Genomic DNA, 19339 nt, shown 5'->3' on the forward strand with positions numbered 1-19339 from the left:
GGAGGAGCCCTTGAACTTACAGCAGGGGACGATGGGGAGGATTAGTGCAAATTTGAGGTCCACGCTATTGGGATATATGAAGGAGAGTTGGAAGCACGCATTCACACTAGCGGCTATAGTGGAAACTAAGTGCAGCCTAGCACTTTCCTGGATTAGTTTCTGGTGTAACTGCTGAATTGTTATGTACTTATCAAAGATATTCATTTCTCACTTATTTTGGCAATACTAGTATTGATAGCCCCATGCGTTACTGTCATATGTTTATTCTCTTCATGGCTATAGAAAAAATCCGCGTAAAATTGATAGCCCTAGTATGGAAAAAATACAATTATAGACAGCTATAGATAATGTGATGTGAATACATAATATTATGGCAGAGCACATATATGAGAAAACACAATGACATATGAACATATAACTTCAATCTTAGATAGCCTTTCGATGGCATACTGATTCTCCCCTTGAATGTAGCACATTCACTAGAGTGAATGTTTTTCCATCCCATGCTATATGTGGCAGTGCAAATGCCAGCTCACGGGTGCCAACCGAGCTATTTATTTATAATAAGAATATGGCTAGTATTGATTATTTTTATGTGGTGATGAGATGACAATAGTTGTGATGAGGTGGCATTACATGTGGGTAGCGAGAGCCTGACTGTCATTTTCCCAAATTGGGATTATACCAAATGATCAATATGTCAAGCATCTTATGATATTAAAACCATGTTTGTTTCAACTAAGGATTACTGTAATCTAGATTATATGGAAAGAATTTAAAACTACGTATTAGATTGTTGTGACGGCTTATTATAATCCGTAACCAAGATTACTATAATCTGATAAGCTCCTCTAAGAGTACTTGTTCTAGATTATTGGGTGGCTAAAGACCCACTATCATCTGGGTACTTAAATAATTACCTACATTATCATCCATTATATATTTCAGCTAATAATAATACAACTTATAATAATCTGACTTAATAATTTAGATTATAATAATCATAAGTAGAAGCAGACATGGCCTAAGGCATCTCAAGCTTATCTCCACATTTCCTTTAACGGTAAGAATGGATTATATATATAAACATAGAGGCACCAAGGCCAGGATTTGTCGAGCCAATCAAGCTTGATAATTCCCACACCACAAGGAAAATGCTATTAGTCAGCAAGGTGGTTGGTCGCCATAGGACACATGTGCCGTCGAGTCCGCAGCCGCCGAGACCATAGCCGCGCGGCAGCCACCGAGCCCGCAGCCGCCCCGCCGCCGACGAGCTTGCAGCCCCCTGCTGTCGCCTCCGTGACCTAGCCTTGCAGCTGCCCCTGTTTTTGTGTGGCTGGAGATATGCAGCACGAACAGATAAGTTCTTGGTTATACTTTTGCTTTGTAGCCCCCCATGTATTCAAATATCAAGTTCATGGTTACAGTAGGGCCCTCACATCACTAGTCACCAAGGTTTTAGTTAACTTCAGGTAATAATATGTGCAAACTATACTGAAAGGTTGTAAGACTTTTAATAACCAAGTAATTAAGATGTTGGTTACTACTGTTTAGACTAGAGCCACCAAATTGCTTGGTAACTAAATACATGGTTACTAAAGGTATATTTTGGTGTAGTGCCAAGAAGGTGTGTCTATAGGCACAATAGAGCTCTCCATAGACAGAATAAAGATATACCTTCAATTTTGTTTAATAAAATAACAAGAGTTATAACATGTCACCAAGCATTTTTTTTTGCTTGAACTAGTGAAGTTCCTATTGTTTTGGTCAACTACATAGCTTTTGTAGGAACTTTGTAGTTTTTGAGGAAAACAAAAGAAATGGAAGATTACATATGGCCTTACCACACCTCGACCAACCTTTTTGATCCCAAATACCCTTGTTGTGGCATGGCTAATCTTATGATTCTCGACTCACATTGTAAATGGCTAGAAAGGTTGCCCTAGCTCAACCAGCTGGGCTGCCCAAGAGGAGAGCTCAAGGCTCAACCAACCCCCGTTTCTCCCCCATAGCCCTAGAGGTGAATACTCGCTTGTCTTGCCTGGCATTTTCTCCCTCCATTTCCCCATGTTAATGCTCCCTCTTGCCATTGGTATGCCAAGGAAGGATAAGAAGAAAGGGGAGGAACAAAGGGAAGGGAAGTCATGAAGATTAACAGATTCTTTCATTGTCACTGCTTGTGGATCTACGTGACAAAGTTAGAGTTCAAGGGGATGATTGTTTGTCTTTTTCATGTAAAAAGCCAAGTGGCATATTTAAAAATAAATAAAAATTATATTATATTATATTATATTATATTATATATATATATATTCCTAGCTATCTAAAAGCCAATGCTAAAAAATAAACATCGGTAAAAAACTCCAAATTTAATATTAAAAATTGAAATTTTGTCTTGTAAGATTAAGCAAAAGTAAAAATATGGGGTGCAAAATTGTTTTATCTCTTGACATGGGGTTTAAGTGATCGATATGACTATTATTAGACAATACATATGCTAGGGGGGGAAATCATCACCATCACTCCAGCCGTACTCGTCTATATGATCACGTTCTAATCGACAAGAAAAAAAAAACAACAGTTGTTTACCATGTTTGTTCAACCAAGTTTTCACCGAAAAATCAAATTCGCATTTCCAGTATTGTTCTTCCGCTGACAAATTCTTCAGAGGTGAAGTTAATAGCAATGAATCAGTTCCCTTTACCTGCTCCTCCGTTAATAAACTCCAATGGATCATGTTAGCTATAACCACTAATACCTGTTCAAGTGTTGGGCGAGTGAATACAAACATAAAAATACAAGTCCTGAATTCCTAACTTGATTTTGTTCCTGGGTTGACGTAGGATTGGGTATCCAAACCCCGGCCTAGTTCTGTGACTTGCTACTTGCACAGTTGCACTGGATTATATTATCGTAAAACGTTGATGCTTATCTGTTCAGTTAATCAGATCTTTTGTAAAAAAAAAAAAGACAGTGGCTAGCTTCTAACTTCTAAGATATTTCAGCTCCCTAATGCACATTGTGAGCAGCTAGATAGATAGGTACAGGCGAAATTTTTTTATTAAATAAACTTTTTAGCAAGTAATTTTATTACTAAACTATCAGACAAAATTTTTTCCAAACTAATCCTTTGACCACACCAGTGTTAGTAGCGTGACAACACAACACTGCCACGCAGCATGGTCAGCGTGGTGTGGCGTGGCAGTCAGTGGCATGCCAAGACAATGCTGCCATGACAAGCTGTTTCGTCACGCTAATATTAATGGCGTAGCTAAAAGGTTTATACGGTGGAAATATGTTCCTCATAGGTTTAGTAATAAAATTATTTATTAAAAATGTTTAAAAAATAAAAAAAATTCGGTACAGGCACAGGTCTTCTTAGTTCAAACTGTATCATATCCTAAGAAAACTTATTAGTACCCCAATAATCCTCCCGATCATTTTGTACAAAGTTGCAAACTTTGCAATAAGAAATTGAAGGCAATGTTGATTAAGGAGCTAGCAGACAATCTCTTCATTCATACTTTTGTGGGATTAGAACCTGACTTTTTGGTTGGACTGATCGAAGAGGACAAATCCTTGTATTATGAATCTCTCATGTGCAAGTGCAACCAGAAAAGCCCAAATCTTAGTGGGACTCTTTTGGTTTTGTTTTCCAATCTTAGTTGAATTCAGATTAGACAATCATGCAAAATACAAATTCTTCTTCTTGAACATATGGCAAATGTCATTTTACAATGGAATCAAGCTAATTCCATTTTCACTATATGATAATTACATAACTATATTTTTCTGTCTTTAGAAGACACTAGAAAGTACCTATAAAAATAGCAAGATATCTTAACGACAACGACAATGAAACATACATGTAATCCTAGTAAAACCGTGCATGGCCAACCGTTCCAACCATGTCAGCCACCCAATAAATATTTTAGATGGCGTTCCGTTGACACAATGGCTCACATTCCGGTAACTCACGGTGTACGCATAGCAGATTTGGCCCCCACTTTATTAGTTTAATCACGTACGTACGTGCGACTTAGCGTGCTACTTAATCCCACCTAAAATCCGCTCACACGAAACATCTCTGAAATCCTCAGGTGACGCCGACGCGATTGTCGTCCATGTCCACGCCGGCGCCGGCGAGGCTCTGACGAGTAGGCCATGCGCGAGTCTGTCGAGGACGCCGTCCACCACGCCGTCGTCGCCGTCGCCGCCGCGGCGCTCGTGGCGCTGGCCGTCGCGCTGTTCCTGCTCTGGCGCAAGAAGCGCGTGGCGAGGGCGCGCGGTGGCGCCGCCGGCGGTGGTGATGGCGATGGCGACGACGGTGCGGCTGTCGCGGTCGCGGTGGCGCAGGCGCTGCCGGTGATCCCGCTTGCTGATGTCGAGCGCGCCACTGACGGGTTCCACCCGAGGCGGGTGATCGGGCAGGGGAGGCACTTCACCGTCTACGAGGCGGCGCCGGGGCTCGCCGCCAAGCGCATGCGGCCGCACCTCGTGCTTGGGGAGCCCGGCGGGCGCCGCTTCCCCGCCGCGGTCCGGTCGCTCGCCGTGCCGCCGCACCCCAACCTCGCCGGCATCGTCGCCCTCTCCGAGGGCCCTGGGGAGCGCGTCCTCATCGTCGAGCGGGCGTCCCCCGGGTCGGTCGGTCTCGACGCCCTCCTGCACGGTGCCGGGCCACCGCACAAGCCGCTGCCATCGTGGCCGGAGCGCGCCGCGGTCGCCGCCGGCGCGGCGCGCGGGCTGGCGCACCTGCACGAGCACGGCGTGGCGCACGGCCGCGTGCGTCCACGCAACGTGCTCGTCGACCCGGCCATCGCGGCGCGAGGCCCCTACGACGTCAGGGTCACCGACTACGGCCTGTCCACCTTCCTCCACGATGGTGACGACGGCGACGGCGACGGCCGCCTCGACGCCCGCGCGGAGAACGACGTCTACATGTTCGGCGCGGTGCTGCTCCAGCTCCTCACCGGCCGGCAATGGGACGGCGGCCGTCTGGCGCACTGGGCGCTCCCACTGATACGCACACGCCCGCCGGCGCTGGCCGAGGTGCTCGACCAGCGCGCCGGCGAACCAGCCGACAAGGCGGAGTCCCGTCTGCTCGCGAGGACGGCCAGGGTGGCGTTGGCGTGCGTCGCAAACGACGGGCGCAGCCGTCCAAGAATGGCAGAGGTGTCGGCCATCCTCGACGACGTGGAGGCAGCCTACCGGCGCAGCGACAGCACGCCGAAGGGCGAGGAGAACGGCGGCGAGGAGCGGTTCAGTGGGTGCCTTCTCGGGCGGAGCCGGAGCACGCGCAGGTCGGCGACGCTGCTCCGGCTTCCCGTGTGACAACAGTGATACTCCATTAGCTCACTGTTCATCCATTCATGGTTAATTAATTGGATTCTTTGGCGTGTCAAGTGATCAACTCATTAATTAGCTCCTTTCAAAAAAAAACTCATTAATTAGCTAGGATAGCCGTAGGAATTACAGAACGTTCTTGCTTGGTAGAACATGGGCATACTTTTGCGTAAAAAATCATCTTTTGTGTGTGTTTCTCGTCTCCTGTTTCTACCTACTAGCAAAATACTCTCGTGTTTTGCTATATAAATATATTACAAAATGTTATAAAAATTTTTTATCAACTATACTAATATCATTTATTTGAACTAAATATAGACTATTCCATAATATCAGAAAATACATCGACTAATTTGCAAAAAATACCACCGGAGACATTTAAATAGTATAGATATTTATAAGCTAAAATATAAATTTAAAATATGATTTTAAAGTATTTTCATCATAATTTATTTTTTAGTTTTGGTTTTTAACTCGTAAAGAACACTTATATAAAAAATTTATTTACAAATTATTTTTAGTTTGCAATTACAACTATCATGGCAGATGTTGACTGGAATGTACAGGATATGGACTGCTTTTAGTAAGGCGATTAAATTTCTGAAAAAAAAAAAGAGAAAAGAATATTGTTTCCGATCGTTCGTGATCACATTCAGACAGTGTACTTTCACCGGCTGAAATGCGAATAATGGCAGAGGATGCCTGGCGTATACTCAACCACGAATAAGTGCCATTTCCTCGAGTTGTATTTTATCCTTGTGGATGTTTTTCAATACAAAACCACTTTTTTTTTTTAGCTTTTGATGCCAATCAGATTATACGGAGGCAAATGGTTTATTTAATCATTTGTATACGAGCACTCCTGAGTCCCTTCAAGACTTTTTTTTTTTTCACCGTGTTCATTTCTCTCCTTTTTAGTTTTGTACCGGCAGCAGTATAGGTGCGATGACCTAAAAATAAGGTTTTTCTGCCACGGAGTTATTAGCTGGTAGAATTTGTTGAACTCTCATAGATGACGACCTCTAAAGCTTCTGTCTTCGCTAGCATATTGCAAGTGAGTTACAACAGATTTAAATTAAAAAATATCATTAAAAAGTTATTACCATTATTTTCAACTTATGTTATATCTCTATAATGGCATATATTTGTTACTAATTTAAGATTCTTGGGCTTTACAGTTCTTTTTTCTCTTTCATTAAAAGAGAGTGGGTGTGGGTGGCCCTCTGGCCCATCTTTATTTCTTTTAAAAAAATAAGAAGTTGATGGTGAGTGGCGAATATATTACCACTCACCATCACCACTATTTATCCTTATGTTTTTTAATAATTATATCGCACCGTTGACTTTTAGACATGACGTTTGATTATTCATTTTATTAGAACATTTTGAGTAAATATGTATAAATATAAATCATACTAAAAGTTCTTTTAATGATAAAACAAGTTATAATAAAATAAATAATATTACATCTCTTTCACATCTATCCATTCCTAGGTTTATATGGATAGTATGAATTTGAATACAAATATATAAATTGCTCCATGCATGAATCTAGATATGATCAAAACATATTATAATATAAAAGATAGGGAGTATTTTCATAGTTTTTTAATAAAAGAATTTGTTAAACATCATATCCAAAATCCAACCATCGTCATGTAAATGGAGTATTTGTCTTAGGACACTTGACATTAACAATATCCTTGCTCCTGAACTCCTTTCAAAGACCTAGTTTGTCCAGCCTAATTAGGTTGTCTTCCTTTCTAGCCGAAGATGAAAGATTATCTAATTTTTATGATAGTTATTTAATGGTGTAAATGATAAAATTAGCTAGTACAAAGTTAAAATCTATATTAGAAATGTACTACGATGAACTTCTATAAAGAAACTTTTTTACGGAAAATACATTGTTTAGTAGTTCAGGAATCATGCATGCAAAAAGGTGAGGAAAATATGAGAATAACTGAGGGAAAATGATGTTGCCTTAGCGGTATCCCTAGTGATGTGGACTTAGACCCCTATCATTTAGTTTTTTCTCTGATATATTTGCAAATAAAAATAATTTATGAATAAAACTTTATATATGTAAATGAAAAATAATTTTTAAATAAAATTTTATATACATGTGCTCAAATAATCTAAAATCATTGATTAAAATAAACTATGAGAAAAAAACTCAATATAATGCAACCTGCGCTTGCTGGGCATCCCAACATGTTGGGGATAGCAGCAAAGTGAAGAGTAGCGGTGCCGGTAGGTGCTATTAAGGAGGCCGATCCATGGGACATGCATGGGTTATTGTGGAGAGTGGCCTAAACCAGGGGACAAGTCAGCGCAATAAGCAATGAACTATTCCGCAAATGGAAAGCAATGCTCATTGAACACCACAAAATGATTGAAATATATACCCTATTGAAAATAGGGTCAACACATCGGTAGCATAATCTAAGAAGACACATGTAGTAAAGCAAGGAGAGCTTATTAGGTGTAGTTCAGAAAGGTTGGGGTGGCACTTACAACCAAAGACATAGGGATGATCATAGGAAGGATTAGGCATAAAGGGCATAATATGGTGTGTGGTGATTGAGGGTTTTATTGGGATGACGGTTAATGAGATGGGTAGAAGTATGGAGGGCTTCTACCCAAAAGAACCTAGGAGGTTGGCTTGAAAAAGTAGGGAATGAAGGATGTTATTAATGGAATGAAGAATGCATTCGGTTTTACTATTTTGGGGAGAAGTGTAGGGCAAGACATTCACATGATGGCATCGTTGGTTAGGATGAAGCGGGTAACATAGTTGTCAAACTTACGACCATTGTCATACTTAATCGAGCGAATAATGGTGGAAATTGTGTCTTAACATAAGCAAAAAAAAGTATGGCATGGTAGAGAAGGTATTTGATTTAAGACAAAGCTGAGAAGTCAACACAAAGTGAGAACAATCGTCAAGAATAACTAAATAGTATTTAAAGCCAGGCACACTAGGAACAAGAGAGGTACATAAATCACTATTTATTAACTCAAAATTGGTAGAACCACCAATAAAGGAACAAGTAAAAAGATGGATGAGATTACCAAGCTGATAGGAATGACAAATAGGACAACTAACGCGCATGCTTGACGTAGGAGGGCATCACAAGTAAGATGTCCAAGACGGCAACGCCATAGAACATCGGAGACTGTGATGGTAGTTCAGGGATGCGGTTGTAATTGACGACGAGGGCACTAAGAAGAAGGGATATGAGGTCTCCCGTTGCACCAGATGATCTCACTCCTGGTAAGAATATTCTTCATAAAAAGACCAAAAGGGTCAAACTCGATATCACACCAATTATCAATGCAAAAACAACGAACAAAAATGAGATTTTTGATGATCAGGCAGACACAAGGACACTAGTAAGATAAAAACTATAACCAGGTTGGTGAAGGGCTATTTGACCAATATAGGATATAGTTAGAAGCCAGTGTCGACAACTTTATGGGAAGGAGTAGAGAAGTGGGTTGGTAACAGGTGGTGAGAGTATAGGTGTCAGAGGTGATGTGGGAAGTCCACCTATATCCATATACCAATCTACCGATGAAGGTTGTTGAAGTTTTGTGGTCCTGAAGATGGTGGCGAGAGACTATTGATCACATTGAGGGGGGCATTGTGAAACTAGTTGGTGGATTGTCCTTCTAGTGTGGTGGGCTGCCTTTGAAGTTGAAAGGCATTCTAGAAGGTTGGGTGTGCCTGTTGAAGGCCCATAGCGGTGGCAGGAGAGTTGCTAGTCGAGCCAAGCGGGTGGAGGCCATGAAGGGAGGCCTAGGGCACAGATGGCCTAGCCGCCGCTATTGCCATTGTTTTGGCTGTCGCCACCATCGGTTGTTGTTATTGCCACGGTTTTGACAGGAGTTGAAGGAGTTGTTTGGAGCACCAAAACCATCAGAGTGTGCCAGATTGACACCCCTCCCTCCCCGGAGGTAGAGCAACCGTTGCTATTTTGGTCAGTGGTGACAAGGGCGGTGATCGTACCTACAAGTCAATGTCCATTGGTGAGTTCTTCTAGGAGGGGTTGCGATTGGGCTTCAACAAAGATCAGGAACGATCACTGAGAAAGGAGGGTTTGTAGAATGCCAAATCTCTCATGGAGACCTTAAATTAAGAAGAGGACAAGAGTGGGATCTGCCAAGGACTTGAGACGTTAGCAATAATCATTGATTGAGAGGTCTACCTAGGAGAAGTTGTGAAATTCAGTGAACAAGTGAACTGCATGGCATTCCCGGATGCCAAGAATTGGCTCCCTATGGCACACTAAATGGAGCGAGCGGTGGCATATGATGATATAGCGGACACCATGATATAAACAGAGATGGAACCAAGGAGCCAGTCGAGTACAACACAGTCCATCTAAAGCAAATGTGCATTGTTGGTGTAAAAGTGGTCGAATAGAATGTGGTCGGCGAGAGCATATTTGATGAGAGCGACGAGGAAGAGGCCACACCACTTGGAGTTGCCGAATCGAATATACTTCCACTAGTTCGATGCCTCCTTCACTGCGTTGATCTGGCCATGGATTTTATGGTAGCACCATAGAGGGCTACCAACCTACTAGATCTAGAGTTGCAGCTCTGATACCAATGTCAAATCCCAAGATGCAAATCCCCTGGAACCCAAACGAATTCAGAGAACGATAGCGTATTCAGAGAACGAATTCAGTGAACAATAGCGTATTCAGAGGACGATATGTGGTTGCCGCAAGACAAGAAAAACTAAGTTACTTCTATGCCTAACAGATATTAGAATTAGGGCTCATCTCTTACATTCTCTGGCCGAATCAGCTCAATTTATAGAGAGTTTTTACCCTTGATTATAGAGTTACTCATCCAGCTGGAGTTCAGGTAAAATTCGGACTTGTTAACCATGGCGACGGGCTATACGACAAAACAATGACTGACATAGTAAAAGTTAAAGGTGAACGCCGTTGGATCTTCATAATAGACACCCGTCTCCGTCTTGGGTCGTGCGATGCAAAGTAATGAGGCTAAAATGTTTTCTTCTCCTTCCCCGAGTTTGAATGTTGTTCTTCAGCTCATCAAAAAAAAGAATGCTGCGAAAGGGCCTGCAGCTTAGTGGTTACATAAGGCCTTAGTAGCACTTGAGGTCCTGGGTTCGACTCATCTTTGGAGCAAATTTTTCAGGATTCCCGTCGTGAGTGTGCGTGCGTTGTACTGTGTTCTTAAGAAAAAGATAAGAATGCTACTGCTTGCTTCCATTTTGAGGTCTGTCATCGCCTTCGCCTCCTCCCCAAAACCAGCCACGGGCCCATCTCTCCTCTCCTCCTTCGCGTTGTCCTCGCTGGCGGTGCGCTTCTCCATCCACGACCCGTGGCGGCGGCGGTTGCGCTCGCTCGCCGCGCTCCGATCGCAGCGCCTCGAGTCCGCGCCGGCCTCCGCCTCCCACCACAATGTGGTGGTTATTGTTGGAATTATTAATTGGGCTAAGGCCCATCTGTAGAATAATTCCTAAGAAAATCACAAAAGCCCACCTCATGGAAGCATGCATGAGAACATTTAGTACCACATTGCTAGTTCTATGAGAGTGAGACCTCCTTAAATAGGAGAGTGCTCTCTAGGCTCTTGAGCAAGAAGGAAATAGAGCAACACGCGCGCGCTCGCATGGCCTGGCCTGGCTCGGGCACGGGCCGGGCCGGGTGGCGCGCGCGCACGACTTGCGCTTGAATGGTCCACCAAAATTGGCTCCTTGTGCTTGCGCAGATGCGGCTTCCTTTTGCAGTTTTGTTTTGTTGCGTGAAACGGAAATTCCGGTGATCAGTTTTGGGAAACTTATCGTATCGGATTCTTTCTTGCGCGAGATAGCATAGAGTCCGGATAGGTTACGCACGGCCTATTCGGTTCGGTTACGACGTGGTAGGCGTGCTGATCACACGTCCTATAAATACCAGACCGCTACCTCGTTGCAACGTACGTGAAAAACAATCTAGGGTTTGCCTCTCCTTTGTGTTGCGCTGCCACTGTCGTCAACTCCGTCCCCTTCGCCTACGTGCACCAGCGATCAGGAAAGCAGCTCTCCGGAACCGTCGTCCTCGTGAAGTCCTGCACCGGGAGAGGGCGAATAAGGTTTTTGGAAAGCGCTCTGCGCGACTGCTTGCTGTTCGTCAACGACGGCTCGTCTTCCCCGTCGATCGGTCGTGGCTCGCCGTCGTCAACATCATACGCCGCGAGTCGTTCGTGCTGCTTCCAATCCTCTTCAAAACAACCTTCGGTACAGATCAATTATGTTTAATCTAGTTCTGCGTCTATTTAATCTCTTCGTGTGTAGCTATTTCGCATACATGTTTAGATTAGATTTGTATATATTGGTTGATCTATGTGCTGCCATGCTTTCGCTTTACATTGTCATGATTTATTTACGTAATAGATTAAATCATTATGTGCTTATACTTTCAACAATCCAAAAACCTTATTAGGCACTCTGATTTTTCGATGGCTGGTTGTGCCGATGCATTGAGGCTGGATAAATTCACTGGTGTGCACTTTAAGAGATGGCAGAGCAGGGTCACTCTGTGGCTGACGGCTATGAAGTGCTTCTGGGTTAGTACTGGTAAACCTGAAGGGGTTCTGACTGCTGAACAGCAGAAAGAATTCGAGGAAGCCACAATTATGTTTGTAGGAGGCATTCTTAGCGTTCTTGGTGATCGTCATGTAGAGTCATATATGCATATGACTGACGCTAAGGAGTTGTGGGATGTGCTGAATACCAAATTTGGTGCCACTGATGCTAGCAATGAGTTGTATATCATGGAGCAATTTCATGATATTAGGATGGTTGAAAACCGTTCTGTGGTCGAACAGGCTCATGATATACAAACCATCGCTAAGGAACTCGAACTTCAAAGCCAAGCAGAACACTAACTTCAAGAAGAAGGGTAACAATGACAACAAAGAAGAGAGAACTTGCTTCGTGTGTGGTATGCCTGGCCATCTGGCTAGGAGGTGCCCACGACGCAAGGGCATGAAGGCACCTGCTGGACAGACTTTCAACTCTATCAATGTGACCATTGGCAAGACTAAAGATGGGACAGGGTATGGTAATATTCCTACTGTTCTTTCAGTCAGTCAATCTACTAATTGGTGGGTTGATACAGGAGCCAATGTACATGTTTGTGCTGATATCTCATTGTTTACCTTTTATCAGGCCATCCGAGATTCCTCCGTCCTAATGGGGAATGGGTCGCATGCTTCTGTTCATGGTGTTGGCACGGTGGATCTGAAGTTTACTTCGGGAAAGATCGTGCAGCTGAAGAACGTGCAACATGTCCCTACTATCGACAAGAATCTCGTTAGTGGTTCCCGTCTATGTAGAGATAGATTTAAGTTAGTGTTTGAGTCTAATAAAGTAGTCGTGTCTAAACATGGATATTTTATTGGTAAAGGCTATGAGTGCGAAGGCTTGTTCCGCTTTTTCCTTTCTGATTTTTGCAATAAGTCTGTGAACCATATTTGTAACAGTGTGGATGATGAGGCTAATGTTTGGCACTCACGTTTATGTCATATCAATTTTGGTTTGATGTCTCGGCTTTCCAGTATGAGTCTGATTCCTAAATTTTCCATTGTCAAAAGTTCTAAGTGCCATAGTTGTGTGCAATCAAAGCAACCTCGTAAGCCCCACAAGGCTGCCGAGGAGAGAAACTTGGCGCCATTAGAACTCCTTCATTATGATCTATGCGAGATCAATGGGGTGTTGACTAAGGGTGGAAAACGATACTTCATGACATTGATTGATGATGCTACTAGATTTTGCTATGTGTATTTGCTAAAAACAAAAATGAGGCTCCAGACTATTTTAAAATCTATAAGGCAGAAGTTGAGAACCAACTTGGCAGAAAGATAAAAAGACTTAGGTCGGATCGTTGTGGAGAGTTTTTCTCAAACGAATTTGACTTATTCTGTGAGGAACATGGCATAATACATGAGAGGACGCCTCCCTATTCTCCCAAATCCAACGGGTTTGCCGAAAGGAAGAACTGCGCGCTCACTGACTTGGTGAATGCCATGTTAGATACCGCGGGGCTACCTCAGGCACGGTGGAGGGAGGCATTATTGACTTCGAATCATGTACTTAACAGAATTTCTAACAGAAATAAGGACAAAACACCATACGAGGTATGGATTGGGAGAAAACCATCACTTTCTTACTTGCGTACGTGGGGGTGCTTGGCAAAAGTCAATGTACCAATTCCTAAGAAACGTAAGTTGGGACCCAAGACTGTGGACTGTGTCTTTCTGGGATATGCTCATCATAGCATTGCTTATAGGTTTTTAATAGTTAAATCTGAGGTACCGGACATGCATGTTGGTACAATTATGGAGTCTCAAGATGCCACTTTCTTTGAGAACCTTTTCCCAATGAAAGATGGACATAACACTTCTAGCCAATCTTCTGAGATGGTGCCGAGTTCAGTCACTCCAACTGAACATTCGGAACTTACACATGAAATTGTTATTGAGGAGGATGCCAGTGAAGCTCCTAGGAGGAGCAAGAGACAAAGGACGGCTAAGTCCTTTGGAGATGACTTCACTGTGTATCTCGTGGATGATACTCTCAAGTCAATTTCAGAAGCTTATGCATCCCCAGATGCAGACTACTGGAAGGAGGCTGTCCGTAGTGAAATGGACTCTATTATCGCTAACGAGACTTGGGAGGTGACAGAGCGACCATATGGATGCAAACCCGTAGGATGCAAGTGGGTATTCAAGAAGAAACTTAGGCCTTATGGTACTATTGAAAAGTATAAGGCTCGGCTTGTGGCTAAGGGCTATACTCAGAAAGAAGGCAAAGATTTCTTTGACACTTACTCACCTGTTGCACGATTGACCACAATTCGAGTACTACTATCTCTGGCTGCCTCACATGGTCTTCTCGTTCATCAAATGGACATTAAGACAGCTTTCCTCAATGGAGAGTTGGATGAGGAAATTTACATGGATTAGCCTGATGGATTTGTAGTAAAAGGTCAAGAAGGCAAAGTGTGCAAGCTGCTAAAATCTTTGTATGGTCTGAAACAAGCTCCTAAGCAGTGGCATGAGAAATTTGATATAACACTAACATCTGCAGGCTTCGCAGTCAATGAGGCAGATAAGTGTGTATACTATTGCCATGATGGGGGCGATTGAGTTATTTTATGTCTGTATGTTGATGACATACTGATCTTTGGGACAAACATTGAGGTGATTAAATAGGTTAAATCATTTTTGTCTCAAAACTTTGACATGAAGGATTTGGAAGTAGCTGATGTTATTCTAAACATTAAGGTAATTAAGGGCGACGATGGGATTACACTGTCGCAGTCTCATTATGTGGAGAAAATCTTGAATCGCTTTGGCTATATTGATAGCAAACCTTCTCCAACGCCTTGTGACCCTAGTATGTTGCTTCGCAAGAACAAGAAACAAACTATGAATCAACTTGAGTATTCTCAAATCATTGGCTCACTCATGTACCTAGCTAGTGCAACTAGGCTTGACATCTCTTTTGCTGTGAGCAAGTTGAGCCGGTTTACCTCTAATCCGGGAGATGATCATTGGCAAGCGCTCGAGCGAGTTATGCGCTATCTAAAAGGTACTATGGACTTGGGACTTTGCTATTCTGGTTATCTCGCGGTGCTAGAGGGATATAGTGATTCAAATTGGATCTCAGACGCTGATGAGATCAAAGCCACTAGTGGATATGTCTTCATACTAGGTGGTGGTGTTGTTTCATGGAGGTCTTGCAAACAGACCATCTTGACGAGGTCAACCATGGAAGCAGAGCTTACGACACTAGATACTACTACTGTTGAGGTAGAATGGTTGAGAGATCTACTAATGGATCTACCAATATTTGAAAAACATGTGCCAGCTATCCTAATGAACTGTGACAATCAAACTGTGATTGTTAAGGTGAACAGTTCTAAGGATAATATGAAATCGTCCAGGCATGTGAAGAGACGATTGAAGTCTGTCAGGAAATTGAGAAACTCCGGAGTTATAACGTTGGATTACATCCAAACAGCTAGAAACCTGGCAGATCCCTTTACTAAGGGACTATCACGGAATGTGATAGACACTGCATCGAAGGAGATGGGTATGAGACTCATATGAGTTATCTATGGTAGCAACCCAACCCAACCCGTGAATTAGGACCTAGGAAGAACAAGCCATTAGTTAACTGGAGGAGAGTATTCTTAATTAATAAACCCTCTCTAAGTGAAGATGCATGTACTCTCTTGTTAAAAGGCAGGTTGGCAATGCCTTAATGTGTTCTGTTGGCTTTAATTAGCGAAGATACTATCCTGTAGAGAAATCTCGAAAGAACACACCTATATGAGCTTGACTAGTAGTCGTAGTCTATGGAGATTTTAGGTGAATCTTCTAGGAAGCTCATGAATAGACCATGGAGTATGACTTATAGGCTCCACCCGCGGGGTAGGCTACTGGCAGCCTAGTATCAGTCTAGGCTCTGAGTGAAACTTACTTACACCAAACATGTAATTCAAGGCATAGTCCATTGTTCAAGTTGTGAGTAAGTGTAGCTTAGGGTTCTAGGTGGATGTTCAACCTTAATCGGTCTCCATCGCAATACTGGTATATAAACAGTACGTTGGGACAGGCAAATCTCTAAGTCTTTTGAGATTTGGTGGGAGATTGTTAGAATTATTAATTGGGCTAAGGCCCATGTGTAGAATAATTCCTAGAAAAATCACAGAAGCCCACCTCATGGAAGCATGCATGAAACATTTAGTACCACCTTGCTAGTTCTATGAGAGTGAAACCTCCTTAAATAGGAGAGTGCTCTCTAGGCTCTTCAGCAAGAAGGAAATAGAGCAATATGTGCGCGCGCACGACATGCGCGTGAATGGTCCGTCAAAATTGGCTCCTCGTGCTTGCGCAGATGCGGCTTCCTTTTGCAGTTTTGTTTTGCTGCGTGAAACGGAAATTCCGGTGATCAGTTTTTGGAAACTTATCGTATCGAATTCTTTCTTGCGCGATATAGCATAGAGTCTGGATAGGTTACGCGCGGCCTATCCGGTTCGGTTACGACGTGGTAGGCGTGCTGATCACATCTCCTATAAATACCGGACCGCTACCTCGTTGCAACGTATGTGAAAAACAATCTAGGGTTTGCCTCTCCTCTGTGCTGCGCCGCCACTGTCGTCTACTCTGTCCCCTTCGCCGGCGTGCACCACGGATCGGGAAAGCAGGTCTCCGGAACCGTCGTCCTCGTGAAGTCCTGCACCGGGAGAGGGCGAATAAGGTTTTCGGGAAGCGCTCTGCGCGACTGCTTGCTGTTCGTCAACGACGGCTCGTCTTCCCCGTCGATCGGTCGTGGCTCGCCGTCGTCAACATCATACGCCGCGAGTCGTTCGTGCTGCTTCCAATCCTCTTCAAAACAACCTTCGGTACAGATCAATTATGTTTAATCTAGTTCTGCGTCTATTTAATCTCTTCGTGTGTAGCTATTTCGCATACATGTTTAGATTAGATCTGTATATATTGGTTGATCTATGTGCTGCCATGCTTTCGCTTTACAATGTCATGATTTATTTACGCGATAGATTAAATCATTATGTGCTTATACTTTTGACAGTTATCGGCGCACGGATCATCGGTCTCTCCATCGCGCGGCACCTCCTCCTCCACACCCCGCTCCCCGTCACCGTCGCAGAAGCCGCCGTCCCGTGAACCGGCGCAGGTACCCTCCTCTGGCGCGGCCGTCTCCCTCAGTGCACGGGAGTGGGTGTATGGGGTATGGCCTCTGGGAGGAGCTCGCGGCCGAGTTGGACGGCCTCGGGGGAGGCGGTGCGTGGGAGAGGCTGGGGTGGATGAAGACAGGTAAAGCCGTGTGGTGGTGAATTGTTATTTATTCAGATATGGTGAATTGTTATTTATCTGTAGTGGGTAAGTGTGTTACTGTTTATTCAAATTTTAGTTCTCTGTGGCAGCCGGAGTCTGAAGTGAAATGTGAAATTCGGGTATCATTTTTGTTGAAGGAAGCTTCTTTAGTTGGGAGAACTTCTGAAGAGATGGCTACATTGGAGAAAAGGACCAAAGCTCTGTCTCAGGCAGGCAGACATGTATAATACTTGTCTTCTGTGCTTCAATACATGCATTGGAACCGGAACTCTGTGTTGGACAAGATGGGGGGTGCTACGTTCTTGCCTGATGACTGCCAGATTGATGCATTTCAGGCTGTCTCTATGATTGAAAAGGTTTGTTCTGCAGAATTTCATTTTTGTATGCGTGCAATTAGCAGTGATCTCCAATATCTAGCATCGTCTATGATTAGATCGATGGTTTGTATTCCTCAGAAGGGAGATATATGGAGCTCTATTATGATCCTGTTGTGTCATTAGTAAGGTATCCGGGATTCAGGGCCTCTTCTTTTCAGATACTTATCTATACCACTTTAAATGTTAGTAGTGGCTACCACTGACGTGTGGACCCATAATGCCCGAGTTGGAAGAGAGAGAGAGTGATGCCGTGCTAGAATTGGGAGAGAGAGATGCAGCAGGAGATGTGAGATTACCTTCTTTCCAAAACGTGCATGATGTGACTCTTTTAGATAATGTAAATGTTTTGATGTGACCTTTTATTACACCTTCAGATCTTTAAACATGTATGATGCGATTCTTTAGGAAATCCTATTGCAATGAACGGGCATTTATCTACTATACTATAAAAATATATTCAATGATGAATTTGAAGAACCTAATTTGGTGTTGTAGATGTTAGTACACTATTATATAAACTTGGTCAAATTTAAAATTTTTGACTTGGATGAATTAAAAGTGATTTATAATATGAAATGAAGGAGATTATTTACTAGCTGTGGAGTTGTGCACTACCATGGTATCAGTGTCCTGGATATGACATACTCCTATACATGAACTAACGTCTTTGAGAATACAATATACCTATACACATATGGATATATACCCCCAAAGATGGAAGTGTGTAAGACTACGTAAGAACACCGACTCTGGATTAGTCAAGAATACATAGTCTGATTTGGGGATGAATATACTTACTTGATCATATTAACTAAAGAGTTCTCTAAGTCCTAATTGGATACAGAGCCATCTATCGGTATAAATGCATTATCCTCCTAAGGGAGGGCATCGAATCTCAGACCAAGCACAAGCCACCTCAAGTCAAGATCTATCTAGTTGTGTCACTGCAAGTCATCGACCACATCTCACCGCTTAGGTTGTTGCATATTAGTTGATAGGCTAGACAAAGTGGATTGATTCCCCATTTGTATTCTCTGTAGTTCGGATTGCTAAATACATATAAACAGGAGTAGGGTTATTACTTTCACTATGGGTTTGAACCTATATAAAAATCCATTATGCCTTCTACTCATTACTATCTCATGGATGCATTTGCATCAGCCGAACCATGTCCCTACAATTACTATTAGTTAGATTTCACCAATCAACACATGGATAGGAGGGGAGTAGATAAGAGGATGAAGGTCATGGACAGATGACATGTGTGGCTCATTAACCTTTTTCATTTATTGCTAACTTTGCTTATTGGACTACTCCCATTAACAATTACAGTCAACATGTCAATATTCAGGAGGGTAATATATGCCCAGTTTCATGAGCTTGGATGGAAGTGTACTCAGCGGAAAACATATTCACGCAATAGGTCTAGGGAAAAATCATCTTTTTCAATTTTCTAATCACTGTATCATAAAACATCTACTTTAGCAATCAAATTCGTGTTGACCGATATTAGATGGCAATTGCCACAAAACTATTTTATATATCTTTTTGTCAAGATTCTAGAAGCTACCTCATGTGTTTTAAGCGAGGAAGTGTGTGTCAAGACATGTGAGTCATGCCCTCCTCTCACGGAAGCTTTACTCCTTTTTGTGGGTCTCACCAACAGCTAAAGCCTAAAGGTTTGATTTTGCTTATATCATCAATGCCTTCTTGTTCCTCCCCATCTC

The 19339-nt window shown here is 43.0% G+C and overlaps 1 protein-coding gene across 1 annotated transcript; it reads left to right on the forward strand.

Moving 5' to 3' along the window:
* Positions 1-2407: 2407 nt before the first annotated feature.
* LOC121055158 (probable receptor-like protein kinase At2g47060) lies at positions 2408-5531 on the forward strand. The gene has a single exon (XM_040526852.1). It carries the CDS (start codon positions 4165-4167, stop codon positions 5329-5331), a length of 1167 nt encoding a protein of 388 aa, XP_040382786.1. The 5' UTR covers positions 2408-4164; the 3' UTR covers positions 5332-5531.
* Positions 5532-19339: the final 13808 nt, after the last annotated feature.

This window comes from Oryza brachyantha, chromosome 8, assembly GCF_000231095.2.
Source record: "Oryza brachyantha chromosome 8, ObraRS2, whole genome shotgun sequence".
In the NCBI taxonomy this organism is placed as follows: Eukaryota; Viridiplantae; Streptophyta; class Magnoliopsida; order Poales; family Poaceae; genus Oryza; species Oryza brachyantha.